General features: G+C 37.7%; 1 protein-coding gene and 2 non-coding genes across 3 annotated transcripts; 2 read left to right on the top strand and 1 right to left on the bottom strand.

Moving 5' to 3' along the window:
- Nucleotides 1-1,010: 1,010 nt before the first annotated feature.
- Nucleotides 1,011-7,849, top strand: LOC109019939 (mediator of RNA polymerase II transcription subunit 17-like). Its single transcript, XM_019002331.2, has 8 exons — nucleotides 1,011-1,167; nucleotides 1,501-1,696; nucleotides 5,082-5,195; nucleotides 5,395-5,480; nucleotides 5,857-6,244; nucleotides 6,345-6,806; nucleotides 6,901-7,221; nucleotides 7,299-7,849. Exons 1-8 carry the CDS (start codon nucleotides 1,079-1,081, stop codon nucleotides 7,623-7,625), a joined length of 1,983 nt encoding a protein of 660 aa, XP_018857876.2. The 5' UTR covers nucleotides 1,011-1,078; the 3' UTR covers nucleotides 7,626-7,849.
- Nucleotides 2,950-3,055, bottom strand: LOC118349742. Its single transcript, XR_004802661.1, has one exon. It is a non-coding gene; the product is annotated as a U6 spliceosomal RNA (small nuclear RNA).
- A 7,607-nt stretch (nucleotides 7,850-15,456) lies between the features above and the next one.
- LOC118349749 lies at nucleotides 15,457-15,595 on the top strand. Its single transcript, XR_004802668.1, has one exon. It is a non-coding gene; the product is annotated as a small nucleolar RNA Z247 (small nucleolar RNA).
- Nucleotides 15,596-16,201: the final 606 nt, after the last annotated feature.

The raw sequence follows: 16,201 nt of genomic DNA on the forward strand, positions 1-16,201 counted from the left end.
TTGGGACCCATGTTTTTTGTATTTTTACTCCTTAATTAATTTTTATTTTTGGTCCTATGATTAGGCTCGATCTCTAATTGACATGATAAATGATATAATGTGGTCAATTTCTTTTGTTAAATAAATTATATGCAAAAATTGATTTGATCCATTATATTACATAGCACTATTAACAAAGGTAGGTGTGTCTATGACTTGATCTAAAAATAAATATAAGACTAATAAGAGTATCATGTGGTGGGTCATTGTTTCAGTCTTTGCTCGAATCGAGCACAATGTAATGTAACTACATAAATTATTAAATATGATCACCAAAACCCAAGCCCAAACTTGTAAAAAAAAAAATACTGAAAAGATAAAAAAAAGAAGCTTAAATACAATAGTTTAAAAACTAAATAACATATATGGTGTAGCCGTAAGTTATTATAACATGCTCATTTATAACGTAATAACAATATTGACTTAGCCTCGAAAGATAACTACATAAATATTAAATACGGATTTTACTCAAATCTCAATAGTCCGTTGGTCATGTCTGAAATGAAGATAAAAAGTTGTAATCAATAAATGAAAAAAATTAATAATAAAAAATTGAACACGATAAAAATAGAATTTGATTATATTGTTTAAAAATAACTATTATATTGTATTGATTTTCTATATAAAAATTGGCTTAAAATACCAAGACAATCCACTCATTCTATGCCTTTTCTATGCGGGGTAGGATAGCAGGACACGGCCTGCTGTCCACCCGTAGTAAAAACAAATGAGTAAACCGGGCTTGAGTAAACAAATCTATACACAAGTAGATTCGAGCCCATTTAGTCCAAAGAGCTTGGGCTCGTCTCATCTAAACCGGGCTTTCACGTTCATGAATAAAAAAAAAAAAGGAGCGAGCTGTTTTGTTGACTACTTTCCTCCTTCACGTGAATAATATTGACGTCACGTCAATTTCTAAATTCTCAGGGTCAGATTGGTCTTTCTATTTAAAAAAGAGCGAAGACCCGATTACTAGCTGCTGGTCCCCGAGGATTCTGTTCGAAAATCCGAAATTTTCCGGGGAAATCATCGACAGAAAATGGACGGGAATCTGGAAGTCTCGCTCGACAAGCTTCCTGTCAAGCGTTTGGATTCCATTGAAGAAAACGGTGTCGAACGATTCCCTCCGTACGTTTTTTCCATTTCCCTTTCTTAAGCTCCTCTTGGCTTTCGAGAAATTGTATGAAAACAAAACGATGGTTTGGTTAAGATTCAAGATTTCGCTTTCTTTCTCCCTTTTCTCAGTTTTCCCGGCTTTCAAAATAGAGGGGGTAAGGGTATTTTATTCTTCAGTTTTTTCTCAGGTTTATTTACTGATTAAGGTTCTTAGACTAACCCTGAGGAACTTTATCAAGTAGCCATATATGAGACAATTGACGGAATTCAGATTATTTAGTACTTTCCTCAGTTCTCTCAACTACCGAAGGAAAGGTTCAGTTTATTATTACTATTTTCAAACAGAGATGTAGGATACGATGAGACGCGGCTTTCCCTGATTCGGCGAATCGACTTTGCGTGGGCGGTGGAGAAAGATGACAAGAAGAAGCAGAAGAAGAGCTCTAAGGAGAGCTCAACGCCATGGCAATGGCAGAGCATGGTGGAGAATTTACAGTTAGCTCATCAGGAGCTCTCTGTTATCATAGATCTCATCAACACCGTGAGTCCCGTATTTCCAATCAAATTTAGCTTCATATTGCATTTTGAATTTTATATGCATCAGGGTTACCATTTTAAGCGCTAGCTTTCTGATGCTGTTTAATTGAGGAATGAATTTAGGGTCGAATCCTGAGCTGTAAAGTTTCAAGTTTCAAACAATCTTACAAAACAGGTTTTCTGATCCCAAATTTGCAAGCAATGCTTGAAACTTTTACGTGATCTGCACTCTTTTCTTGCATAGGAACCTGGAGATTAGTAAATGCTAATGATTATAACGTTCATCTTAGTTGGTCAAGTATGTTTCAAATTCATATTGTATAATAATTCTTGTTGAGTCTGTCAATGTGGATTAATATTTATGAAAACTTTCTACCTATAAAAAAAAAACATAATATCTATGAAAACTTTCGAAAACAACTTGGAGCGAACAAAGAACCTTCCATCTGCAAACCATCTTACTAAACAATCCTTAGCATGATAAACCACAGCCAAGGAAGCGTTAGTTTTGGTAGAAAGTCTACCACGTCACCCCCCTTCGAGAAGAATAAGAAGACTGCATGGTCATTCTGTGCATAGATTACATAATAACAAATCATTGATCTACCAAAAACTAGAGATCCTTGTTCAAGATGAATAGACGGTGTAACTGCAAAAATTTATAACTGGTCCCACAACTTATTAACATTTCATTCAATTCAAGAAAGCAAACTGAAGTCCCTGTTATGAGGCGTGCAATTCATAAAAAAGGTTGCTTGATGTCTTCTAGAGCCATATTTGCTGGATCAGTTGCTTGCAAATCTACCCAAAATCATGTCGTTTCTACCTTGATGCATCAGGACATCATTATACAACAACATGTGGATTTGTTTTTTGATTGGCACTGGGTTCCTGGAACTGCATCTCGACTAATCCCAGGAGTGCACAGGCCCTCAGTAAGGAGTTTCGGCAAGTGCACTTCGGGTAATTTAAGAGGAAAATCCCCCAGTTTGATGGCCAATTATAACGCCCCAATGGAAAGCTCAAACCACATGGCCTATATTTCAAAATGACTAGTCAATGATACAATTGGAGCTCCATTAGATCCTTATAAAGAGCAAGAACTTCTCATTCCCAAGTAATATGAGATCTCATTCACCATCTACCCTTATCATTTTCATATGGGGTATCACAATCTCCCCTCTTGAAATTTTCGACGTCTTCGTCAGGCCTGTCCATCGTAGGTGGCACGGTTCAAGTCTCACATTTCTGTTTGGGATAGGCTTTGATATCATTTCTCGATTTGTGTGTCATCCTTGCTAAGGGCCATGTGAATCTTCTCTATAATGGTTCCAATTTTATCGAATGTTCCCGAATGTGATACCCCATATGATAAAGATAAATATAGATGGTGAATCAAATTTCATATTGTTTGGGAATGAGAAGTTTCTCTTTATAAAGTTCCAATGAGGTTCTAATTGTATCATTGACTAGTCCTTTTGGAGTATAGGCCATGTGATTTGGGCATTCCATTGGAGCGTTACAAATGCTATCAGAGCCCATCCTAACTTGAAATGTGGGACTTGAGGCGTGCCACCTATGACGGATTGGCCCAACGAGGACATCGGGAATTTAAGGGGGGGATTGTGATACCTCGTATGATAAATAAGGGTAGGTGGTATATGAGATCTCATATTTCTTGGGAAGAAGAAGTTCTTACTTTTTATAATATTCCAATGAGACTCTAACTGTAACATTGACTAGTCTTTTTAGAGTATAGGCTATGTGATTTGAGTCTTCCATTGGGATGTTAGAAGATATCATTTGTAACTCCCCAATGGAAGTCCTAAATCACATGGCCTATACTCCAAAAGGACTAGTCAATGATACAATTGGAGCCCCATTGGAACCTTGTAAAAAGCAAGAACTTCTCATTCTCAAGCAATTAGGGATCTCATTCACCATCTACCCTTATCCTTATCATATAAGGTATCACACTCATAGAGATTGTTTGCACCCAAGGGGGTATCTTCTAACATCCCAATGGAAAGCTCAAACCACATGACCTATACTCAAAAAGGACTAGTCAATAATACTGTTGGAGTCTCATTAGAACTTTGTAAAAAGTAAGAACTTCTCATTTTCAAGCAATTAGGGATCTCATTCACCATCTACCCTTATCTTTATCATATAAGGTATCACACCCATAGAGATTGTTTGCACCCAAGAGGATTTGAACCTTAGACCTGGGGGAGCATACTCCCAAGCCTAAGGCCTTTACCACTTGAGCCAACCCCTAGGGGTTACATCAACATGTGGAATTCCTATAGATTAAAGCTATTCTGACATCTTACGAGGAAAAGCGGACCTGGCAAGAACTGAAAGTCAATAGAGTCTAAAGTAATTGTTTCGCATTGTCGAACAACTTGAAACCAATCAATTTAAAAAAAAAATTCCTTCCATTTTGATTGCAACTAAAAAGATGGTTAGGATTTTAGATTTTTTGTTTAGACCCCATCGATGCTACTAAGTGAAATATTTAAGATGACTTCTTAGTTCAGTGCTAGATTTTCAGTTCGGTGTTTACTTGATACTTATTTTAAAACAAATTTTGGTTATTGATTCAAGAACATAGTTAGTAGGGCTGCTGCCCCCCCTATATGAGTGGGTAGCTGCTCTCCCCACACCTCGCCCTGGCCTGGGCAGGGTGGCCATATGGCTCCCCTGCCCTGCCCCTACCCCCTGCTTCCAGTCCACTCTGCCCGTCCCCGTTGACCGAGCATGCGGATTTTTCACCCTTCCGCCGCCACCACCCAACCAAACAGAAACCAAAGATCAAACAAATCAGACATCAAACACCAGAAATAAAAAATCAATGAGCCACGGTGCTAACACCAGAAATAAAAAATCAAAGACCCATGGCAGCACTGTGGTTCTTTGATCCCAAGACCCACAGACTACAGCAGTGCTCCATTAGTCTAGTCTTTGATCTTGAGAGAAGAAAGAAGAGGGGAGATCAAAGAAGATGATGAAGAAGAAAAATAAGAGAAAGAAGAAAGATGAAAGAAAAAAAAGGAAGAAGAAACAGAAAGAGAGGACAAGACAGCAGAGAAAAAGAGAGGAGATGAAGGAAGAAGAAGAGGGAAGGGAGAGAAGAAAGAAGTAAAATGGTTAGGGTTCTGATTTTTTAGGTTTATATATGATATAATGTTAAATATGTATATAATAATAGATATGTGGGCGGGCAGGTGGAGTACTAAACCCACCTGGCCCTGCACCCAGGGTGGGCCCGTTATGGGGGCCTCCCAGCACCCCTAGTGAGTAGTACTCATTGGAAAGGAATTTGCTAGTCTTGAAATAATGTGGGCTTAAGTTTTATGCTTAATCTCTCTTGGAATTGATATGTGTAGGTGGAAGCTAACGATGCAGTAACAGTGGCTGGCATGACCAGGCCAAAGCCATTGCCAAATGAATTACTCTCTGACCTTTCTGCATCTGCAGCAACCAAGCTACAATGCTTTCGGGTATTCTCTCTCTCATGTTGCATTTCCTACCTTCCAATTCTTGTTACACATCTAATGAATTTTGAGCCAAAGTCACATATGTAGAAGTTGCTAAGAGTATCCTCCAATGAAATGATTAGTGAACTTCTTTTCCATCTTGATATTGTTTTGGGTAAGTGTTGAAAACTCTCTTCTTCTTTATGGTTTGTTTCTTATGCAGCATCTTGGTAAATATTTTAAGCAGTCCGCCAATGCTTTGGATCAGCAGGTTGCTCGGGAAGCAAGATTTTATGGTGCTCTGATTAGGTGAGTCTATCTCAGTCGTGTTATTAAATGATTACACTACATTTATTTAAAATCACTGCAGGAAAGTGGGAAACTACTGGATAATGACTATTATTCTTTGTTTAGCCAGCATGAGGGTACCAAAAAAAAAAGCTTGGTGTTATAGGCTTGATATGCATGACCTTGAAAGGCAATGAGACTCCATTTCTTTCATTCTGTTCACACGTTATTAAAAAAACTAAGTATATTAGCATCACATAGAGCCACAATAAAAAAACTCTTTTCTCAACTTGCTCATTCGCCTAAAATTTTAAAAGATACTTATTCCAATAAGATGTTATCTTCTTAGTTTAGTTCTTCCACAACATCCTTTACTCATATATTGACAAGCTGATAGACTGCAGCAAAACTGGAAAGTTAAACGGCAGCGAGGGGCAGCTTCAGCTCCTGGAAGTGAAGGCTTCACAATTGATCTATTTGACAATTCACTTTATGATCCAGCAGCTGTATTTCGTCCATCATCTCTATCTACCATTCGTGTTGACCATGACTCTGCTGGCATGCTTTCAATAAATTTACCTCCCAAGTCATGCCACTCTCTTCAATTTAGTTTCCTTGGTGGACACTCAGGTGAGAGTCTACAGGAACCCTATAAAACCAAAACCTATTCCTCAGTGGACTATCGCTTGAGAGAAAGCGAGAAAGAATCTATGAGCGATGATGAGTGTGTTAAAGAAACGCATTCACTCCTTCGTGAAACTCATCAAGCAATCTTTGATGAGCAGGTATGTTTCATTTTTTCTTTTCTTTTCTCATTTATAGTTTATTTTATATTTCATTTATACTTCTGTATACTGTTGTTTACCCCTAGTTCTTCCACTCCAGGTGTTCGATTTGGTCAATCGTGAAGCATTTAACCCATCTTTAGGAGTTAATGTGACTGGTATACGAGAAAATTATCTACAATTGAGCATAGGTCAAGGAACATCTGTCTTCATATCACTTGTGCCGTCTGGTCAAGGAGACCAAACAGCTGAAAGTTTAGGCTCCCAGAATTTAGAAAATGCAATATTACCTTTAGACTCGTTGGAAGGAGTGAAATTACCGGAGGAAGAACATGATACCCCTAAGAAGTGGGGGTTTCCCAATCATATTAGCTATGAAATATACCTGCAACAGATTTTCCATGAGCATATTCTTGTAAAAGCAAAGGAAAAGCCGGTTTTCACTCGTTCGCAAGTATCTGGTCAAGGAGCAAAGGATGGGTCCAGTCTCTTGGGTCATTTCTGTCTGTCTCTGGCTCATCGAATATTTTCCAACAAAGTTCTTATGGAGCTGGAAAATGTGGTACAGACGAATTTCTGTTAAATTTTGTTAAATGCAATCTTTGCTTCTTAAATGGTTCAACATTTTTCTCAGTAAGTTTAATTGATATATGTAGGTTTGCAGGGTCCCTTATCTCCAGTTGATATCTCATCCAACTTGGCATTCTCGCACATCTTCGTGGACAGTCTTCATGAAGGTCCCTCAGTCGATTCTTCATGCAGGCTGCCAAGCCCGAACATCAAACAACCCTCGTGTAAAGAATGTCATTAAATCACAGTTCCGGACCAAGGTGGTAGTAAATGATGATTGCATCAACATAGAAGGAGAAGGTGCTCCTAATGTTCTTGGTCTGTTCAAAGGGAATTCAGAGGAAATTTCTTCTATGAACAGATACGATTGTGACTTGGCAGATCTTCCCGTGACAATTCTGCAACAGGTATTCTTTAGTTTTAGTTTTAGTTTTGTTTTGTTTTAATACATGCATACATATCTAATCCTGGATTTTTGAAACAGGTTGCAAGCCAAGTTATTGGTTGGCTTCATGAGGAGGCTCTTTCGGTAGGAATAAAGGCGAACAGGGATTTCCTATGCTTATCCTTTGAGCTGGAACAGGGCGAAATCGTTAGCCTGGTGGCACATGTGGACCCAGAAGATAATCAGGGATGCATCTCCTGGTGGTTGGTTATGGAGGATGGTTTCGCCGAGGAGCGAAAACTTCACATGGATGGTTCCGATGGTGCATCAGAATATAGGAAGTTCTTAGGCCATTTGTCCCTCGATGTGTTATATTCAACACTGATGGATTTGGTGAGCTTGTGCAGTGGAGGTGGTAGCCAATGATCTGTCTTTCTTTTCCCCTTTTGGCACTCGAAAATAGGAGGAGAGATGCTCCTCCTTGCTTCTTTAGCAGCAGACTTTGCATGTAATATCAGCTTTAAGCTGCTTAATCAATTTAGAACTTGTTTCGTTCGTTGGTTTTCCATCTTTACTTTCTAGTATTTTTGGAACAGCTGCCTATGTTATATTAAAGATTGCTAGAAAAGAAGCAATCTTTTCTTGAGAAATTTTGTAACAGATTATTTAGGGGTGGGCAAAAATTCCAAAATTCTTACTCCGGTCGAATTCCGACAAGGCTCAGAGTTGAAGTTTTCAGAATTATGAGTTGGAGTTAGAATTACTGTCTCTACTAGTCGAAGTCGGAGTCTACTTCAAAAGGAACGACGTCGTTTCACTCAAAAGGGGAGTCCAAAACGCAGGACCCTCTACTGAAGTAACGAAACGACGTTTCTTGAAGAAATGGGTCCAAAAGGACCAAAATTCAGGACCCTATTCTTCCCCCTTACTTTCGCACAACACTAACTTGCAACTCCCTTTGTCTCCCTCCTCTCCGCACTGTGCTTCACTTCCCTCGTCATTTGCCGTCACCTGAGCTGCCGCGAGCCACCTTCTGGAGTTCATCACAAATTGTAAGCTACTTGGCACTCACTCATTCAGTTTTTTTGTAGAATTTTAGGGTTCCAAAATTATTTAATAATCACATTGTGGTTTGCAATTTGTGAAATGTGTATGATTTGTTGTTCATTTTAATGATGTGTTGTTTGCATTTCAATGATTTCAGTTTTTAGACTGTTAAATTTAAGAATTAAGAGATTTAGGTTTTGAAAAAATTGGGTCTTTTTATTCCAGACAATGTTCGCTCGAGTGTCGTTTGAGCGAACGTCACACAAATTGTTCGATTGAGCATTCGCTTAAGTGTGGCTAGAGCGAACGTCACACAGATTGTTCGCTTAAGCCATCGCTCGAGTGTGGCACAAGCGAACATCACACAAATTGTTCGCTCGAGCCTTCGCTTGAGTGTGACTCGAGCGAATGTTCAATTTTTTGTGTTTTATTTATTTTTAAAATCACAAATACGACTAGACACATAGTTTTTCCTTTTCAATGTGTTTCCAATTTGTAAATAATTTTCTTAATATGTTAAATGACGGTTGTTTGTTAGTTGTTTCAGATTATTTGCATAGCAAATTATCGATGCTATACCATCTCACCGCGATTCTCCACAAGAGGATGACGCACAATCGTTGGCGTCACTGACTGGTACTTCGGGCCATAGACCCCCATCTAGAGCAGCTATCTCCTGTGCAAGTAGTCGAGTTCCAATAGATCTAGAAGATGTTAATATACTTAATGAGCAGGAGGAGTTGATGAATGTTGTTGTCGATCCACTAGCACGACCTAGTAAGAAAGGGTCGTGGACATGAGGATATTTCACCAAAGTTTCCGGTTATCGTGAGAACCCGCAGGTTCGATGCCACTATTGTGGGCAACTATGCGATTGTCATTCGAAAAAGCAAGGCACGTCAGTATTAATAGCACATTTTACGGGCTGCCAACGGTATAAGATACACAAAGAGTTGGTGGCAACTGATCAGACGAAGTTGAGTTACGAGAATTTTACAGCCACTAATGACACGCAGATTAAGAAGCTATCAATCCCTCAATACAATGAGAAGATGTTGATGGATGTTCTTGCAGAAATGATCATCACTGATGAGATGCCTTTTACCACGGTTGACAAGGCAGGTTTCCATAAATTTATGCACATTTTAAAGTCACAATTTCCCATGCATTGATGGCATACTGTGGTGCACGATTATTTGAAGAGACATGTCAAGGAGAAGGCAACAATGAAGGAAATTTTTTTCACTACTGGCCAGAAAGTGTCATTTACGACTGATACGTGGACCTCCATATAGAATGTGGGCTACATGTGTATCACAACCCCCTTTATTGACAGTGAGTGGACGTTGCACAAATGGATTATTGGTTTCAAAGAAATTGTTGATCACAAGGGTTCATCCATTGGTAAGGAGATGGATGACTGTACAAAGGATTAGGGGATCAGAAAAGAGCTTTGTATCACAATTGACAATGTTAAAGCGAATGACACTGTCATTGATTGGTTTAGGCGGAATACGACGGTCAAGGAGGATATCATTCGTGAGAACTAGTTTATCCATGTTCGATGTTGTGCTTATATTATTAACCTTATAGTTTTTGAGAAGTTCCATTACTAATGTATCACCAGAGCCCAACACGAAACTCGCATTTGATTATATATATATGGATGAAAAGCTCACTTGGGCTTTAATGAGTAAATTTGGGTTTCGGCTACGGGCCCATTTTATTTACGAAAATCCAACCCATGTTTTGTTTTTTTTTTAATTGTTAGTTATCAATTTCAAACGAATTAGGGTTACAACTCTAGAGTCCATTTTCTCTTTAAAATTCTTAAATTCATGTTCTTTATATATATATATATATATATATATATATATATATATATATTATTCAGCCTCGTGCACCATCCTTTTTATTTTCGAATTTCAATTAATCTATCTCTAGTTGCTTTTCATCGCACATCACATTATTTTTTCTTTCCCTCCCCATGTTCAGTAACGCGGCTCACGCCCATCAAGCGGCAACAACAGCAACTGCTATCCTCCATGCACGTAAGTTTCACATCATGCATTCACCCAGCCACAACTACCAACCTCCATCACACGAAAACACCTCCCCCACACAAACAAGAAAACCACAGCTCCTCCTTGCACAACATATACCACCATCACCGAGGTCTGGCCTGTGCTAAGCAAGAAAAAAAAACAAAGCAAAGTTTCTCCACAGTAGGACCTCCGCGTCACATCACCACGGACCCAGCCCAAAGACAACTGACCCAGGATGACAAATCTTTGCTCAGCCACCATAGCCCAACCCCCTCTCATTTGATAATACCACAAAAACAACCAACCACTGTGAGACCTAGTATCAAGCCGAGACTAAACCACGTCTCAACTTCCGTAGCCTCCACATAGCCGCCTTGCAACGCCAACATCACTACCTCTACCGCCCACTCCGTCCACCCCACGTAAACATCTGCCCAGACCTCACTGCCATAGCCAGCCGTGAACCCACGTTGGAAAAGACTACACTCAACCTCACTGAAACACCCTTATTTTTGCATCTCAAAACAGAGCACCACTCAACCCTTTTGGTGCTGCTAGCCACGACAAGAGAAGTCCAGCGACGCTGACGCCCAACCACTCCATGATTTGCTGCCGACCCAACCACCCTGTCACCGTCTATTGCTACCTCGGTGAATATCTTGCACGGTATCCCTCTCACCATGTTACATTTCTCTGGTGTCTCTCTCTCTCTCTCTCTCTCATTACTCTCGGTTCTCTCTCTCGCTCATCTCACTCTCTTTCTCTCAATGCACCGCTGCCGGGATAGCCACCTTCCACCACAACCCAACTCTGCTGCGACCTCTTTCCCCCACGGTGTCGCTGCCTCTTAGTTTTCCTTGGGTAAGTGCTGCTGCCGCACTCACGTCTTGATCCTCTGTTTTTGTGGTAGTTTACTTAAAAAAAGGAAATATTTTTGTGTCTAGGTTAACCTAATAGATGAGGTGTACTATTACCATTTTGTTACCAAATATATTATTTCGAATGTTTAGGTTAATGGATTTATATTTTAACGAGTTGATTATGTATATTGGGTTTGAAATCATGAGTATTATATTACGTGCAGTAACATTTTTATTTGGACGTAGTAGTATGGACTTATAGTACTAAGTCAGTATACTGATGCTTTTAACAGAGTAATTATAAATTGATCATGTTTTAGTTTTTATATATTAAACTCATTTTGTATGAGTTTTGTTTTAAATACAAATTAAATAAATATTTGAAATATATTATTAGTATTAATATATATTTTTTAGAAGTACATAGTAGTGCATGATTTTTATTTTGAACTCTTTGAAGGGAAACTAATTATTCTATTTTTTATTAAATGAAATATTTGCGCTCCTACTTTAATCATTTTTGTTTTAATGAGCCTTTAAATCAAAAATGTATTTTATGGCATAATTGTATTTATTATTAATATTATTATGCAATTTTAGAAATATTTTGAGTTTAATAGGTATGTGGATATCGAGGAATTTATGAAGTAATGGTATTTTAGAATAAAGAGAAATTTTAGGTTTTTAAGGAATTAAAATAGGTACTTCAGGTGTAATATGAGATTATCTGTTCATTGGAGATTTATTTAAGTTATATGAATTTGTATAGGTGACGATTGACAATTGTTCAATACTGTTGTGGAGAATTTCTGAAAAGCTAAGAAGCTCAGGTAAGCGGGGTTCATATACTAGTTTTACATAAAAGAAATGAAATGAGGTTGATTTTGAAAATATGCATGTTTATTTTTTAAAAGAAATCTGAAAACGACCTCAGATGTTTGTTCTGCATATGCATAAATTTTATATAAGAGAAAGTATTTTTTGTCATGACTGGTGTATACATGAGCTAATTTTGTGTATTTTGTTTCTAAACTATGCAAAAAGAGCGAATATGAAAATCTAAAAGTTTTTGCTATGAATAAATGAGGATGTTTTGATTCTGTTTATTTTGAACATGTGAAATGATCTGAAATTGTTCAGTATTCGGTTTTGATATGATGTGGCATATGAAAACCTTGTCATGAATTTCTAATTTTGTATCTGAATATGACCTGGTTCTGATATTGTTATGTTCTGTTTCTGTTTCTGTTAATGCCCAGTCACGGGTATAATGATGGTTTATAATCTACGGGGTGAAACATGGTATACGGCCCAGCCACGGATATAATAGTGATTTATAATCCTATCATGGGGGTTAAACATGGTATTTTTTCCTACGCAATACTCTGATATGATATGAAGATGATGTCTTAGTTTATGATATGCCAAATGATTTTTTTGAGTAGGAAAGTTTTTCTGAAAGTTTCGCTCTGATGTTTTGTAACAAGTTTTGTTTATTCATTCTGAAAGTAAATATGTTGTTTCTGCATTCTGAAAATAAATGTTTTATTCTGCATACCGAATTTTATAAATGTTCACGTTTACATGCTAGTATAAATTCTCTACTTATTGAGTTGTTGATAACTCACCCCTTATCTCCACAATATTTTTCAGATATTTTGATGGTTTAACTGAAGATCAAGATTATGAAGTATTGGGTGAGATGATTTAAGTATAGTGGATTATGCATAGAAAGTTTTTATGAGTATTGGCGATTTTTTATAAAGAAATTTTTTATTGTATTATGATGACTTGACATGTTGAAAAATTAGTTATATTGAGAAAATTAGTTTGAATCAAAATTTTTATATTATATTGGAAATTTGGAATCTATATTTATATTGTTGAAATGTGGGTTTAAGTGATAGGAAGTAACTCTCCGACCCGTGCGGGACCGAGGCGTTACAACTAAAGTCAGAAACCTTGTGAGATATATGAGGGCTTCCCCCCATGGCTCTGCCAGTTTAACGCAATAGCCAAACAGGTTGAGATCTCATCTACCAATATATTGCAATTAGACGTTCCGACTCGATAGAACTCTACATCTATGATGTTGGATGTAGCACAGAAGTACCAAATAACGTTATGGAGGTTGAGGATGGGAGCATGAGATATGTTTTGCTGGAGTCAGTTGGGGGGAGAAGGGGGCTTGGTGGGCGGGACACTGTTGATTGGGCCAATGTCAAATATTTTGTTCAATTTTTAAAATTATTTTATGACATAACTATGTGGATATCTAGGATAAAATATCCTACTACGTACATGTGGAGGTCGAAGGTCAAAGGTGAGCATTCCGACTCCGTCGGGGTCGGAGCCTATCCCTAAGATTATTAAAGGTTTATTTATTAATAAAAAAGCTAAAATGTTCAAAATAATTAATATAGAAAACCCAAAATTCAAAATTAGAGCGAATCAATTTGTCTAAATGTCAAATCGGATGAATTATTTAATATTTAATCATATATATTTTTTTGAAGTTAATATTTAATAATATATTGAAGTAAGACTTCCTTATTAAAATTTGAAATTAAAAATTAAAATCATCATTATACAAAAAGTAAAATGAGAAAAAAAAACAAAAAACAAAATGAATTGCTAGTGTTACGTTTTGAATTTATCATGGATGATTCTACTCCAACATTCTTTGCTCGAAAGGTATAGCTTGCAAACTTCCCCTATCGAATCTGTTTTTGAGCAATAAATTCTTGAACATTCTATCACACAGATCCCTCTCATCATATAGAAAACACACTCTCGACCAAACGACCGTGCTGCCCTTTTTGAGTTCTATTTATTACAGGTCATTCTTGTTTTATTCTTACTACTGTTTCTGTGCATTGAAGACTGGGGTTAGAGAAACCGGAGGAGTTGCTATCGGGGAATCGAACAGAATCTGATATCAGAATGTGGGTTAGAAGAATCCGAGGCATTCATTCCCTCGTGCGGTACCTCAGGCTTTAAACAGGTCTCTTTCGTGAAATTCCCCATCCAGGTGTTCGATTCTCTGTATTGAATGAATTCTTGATAAGGATTTTACAAATAATTGGATTTTGGAATGGGATTTGTTGTGATTGGCTATGACTTTTTGATATTATCATCTTGTCCTTCTAATTGGTATGTAAGTTTTTGGTTTGAGTTGATATTCTGATATTGATGATTGGAAAGCTGTGTGGTGGTTTATTGCACTCTGTCGCTTCTGCACTCAATTGATAGAGGTTATTGTAGATTTTGAAACCAACTTCTTGGTGATATTGACTGGGTATGAGAGTGGTGTAGTGCTGCGGATACTTGCTAAATCTTTTTTGGAATTGGACTTCATTAGTGTTTTGAAACCGGAGAAGCTTTTGTTAATGCTGCAGCGAGATTTTTGTTTCTACATGTTGTGAGTTTGGTTATCCTATACTAGCTTCGTGGAGAATTGGATTCATCTGTGGGCTTGGTGATTGGAGAATTTTTGTTGATGACAACACAACTCCATCAATCACAAATCCTGCCACCTAATCAGCTAAAGTCAACCATTCATCTGTGTCTAAGAATCAAGCCAAAATTAATGACGAGACAATTTTAGTAAATCATACAATTCTGAATGACAGCAATGGCTAATGCATTTATTTGTAATATTTTTGTATAGTGGCACGATCACTCCTTTGATTATGGCATTCTGTGCTCATTGTCTTTTGTATATATATGTTACATTGTACATCATAATTGTAATTAGAATACAATATTCTTTTCATACATTTTCATGGTATCAAGAGCCCTTTAGACACACGTCATTTTTTTTCATGGCGTCCTGATCTTCAAACCTAAGCTCTACCTCTGCTTCTTTGCCCAGTGCCAATCATCTCATTTCCATCAAACTAAACCGAGATAATTATGGAGGGTGCAACTTGTGCCTTATCTAAAAGGCCAACAACTCTATGGTTTTGTGGATGGCGCCACTCCTTCTCCATTTCCATTCATTTGCTTGCACTACAACTGATAGCACTGCATCTAAATTTATTCAAAATCTAGAACACCATCTATGGTAGCAACAAGATCAACTTCTCCTTTCTGCAATTATATATTCTCTCATAGAAGATTATTGGTGTTCACACATCAAGAGAAGTGTGGCAAGCTCTTGAGAGCATGTTTTCTCTACAATCCAATGCAAGGGTCATCAACCTGCAGGTTAACCTTGCTTCCTTCAAAAAAGGAAGCCAATCTATTGTTAAATATTTAAAAAAATTGAAGTCCTATGCAGATGCTCTAGGAACCATCGGACAACCACTCACTGATTGTGAGTTGATCAACTACATCTTGGTTGGACTTGGAATAAATTATGATCCTCTTATCACTTCCATTACTACTAGGCTTGAGCCCATGAATTTACAGGAGACCTATGGGCATCTCCTCAACTATGAGCTTTGTTTGGAACAACAATATGCTTCCTTGAATCTTCACAACGCCACTACCAATACAGATTCTAGGCAATCTTCAAATAATGGGTGGACTCGTGACTCCAACAATTTCAGCAAACATTCCTAGAACTAGCGTACAAGAGGACAAGGGCGTTACATAAATCAGAAATCATCTTTTAATGGTTCTCGACCTGTCTATCAAGTTCGTAATAAACCAGGACACCCGGCATCGAAGTGCTATCATTGTTTTGATTTTGCATATCAAGCTGAACAGACCAACAACATTCAAGCACATATGTCAACTACATCCCCTCAGTCAGATCCCAGCTGGTACCCTGATACAGCCGCAACTCACCCTCTCACCTTGGATCTTAACAATTTGACGTTGCAGGCTGATGAATACGTGGGAACTGATCAAATTCGGGTTGGTAATGGTGTCGGTTTGCCTATCCAACATATTGGTGCGTCTCAAATTTCTTTTCTTTGTAAAAACTTATTATTGAATCAACCGTTACATGTTCCATCCATTGAAAAAAATTTGGTATCCTTTAGCAAATTTACTCGAGATAATCATGTTTTTCTTGAATTTCATCCTTATCAGTTTTGTGTGA

The sequence above is a fragment of the Juglans regia genome, chromosome 10, assembly GCF_001411555.2.
Source record: "Juglans regia cultivar Chandler chromosome 10, Walnut 2.0, whole genome shotgun sequence".
In the NCBI taxonomy this organism is placed as follows: domain Eukaryota; kingdom Viridiplantae; phylum Streptophyta; class Magnoliopsida; order Fagales; family Juglandaceae; genus Juglans; species Juglans regia.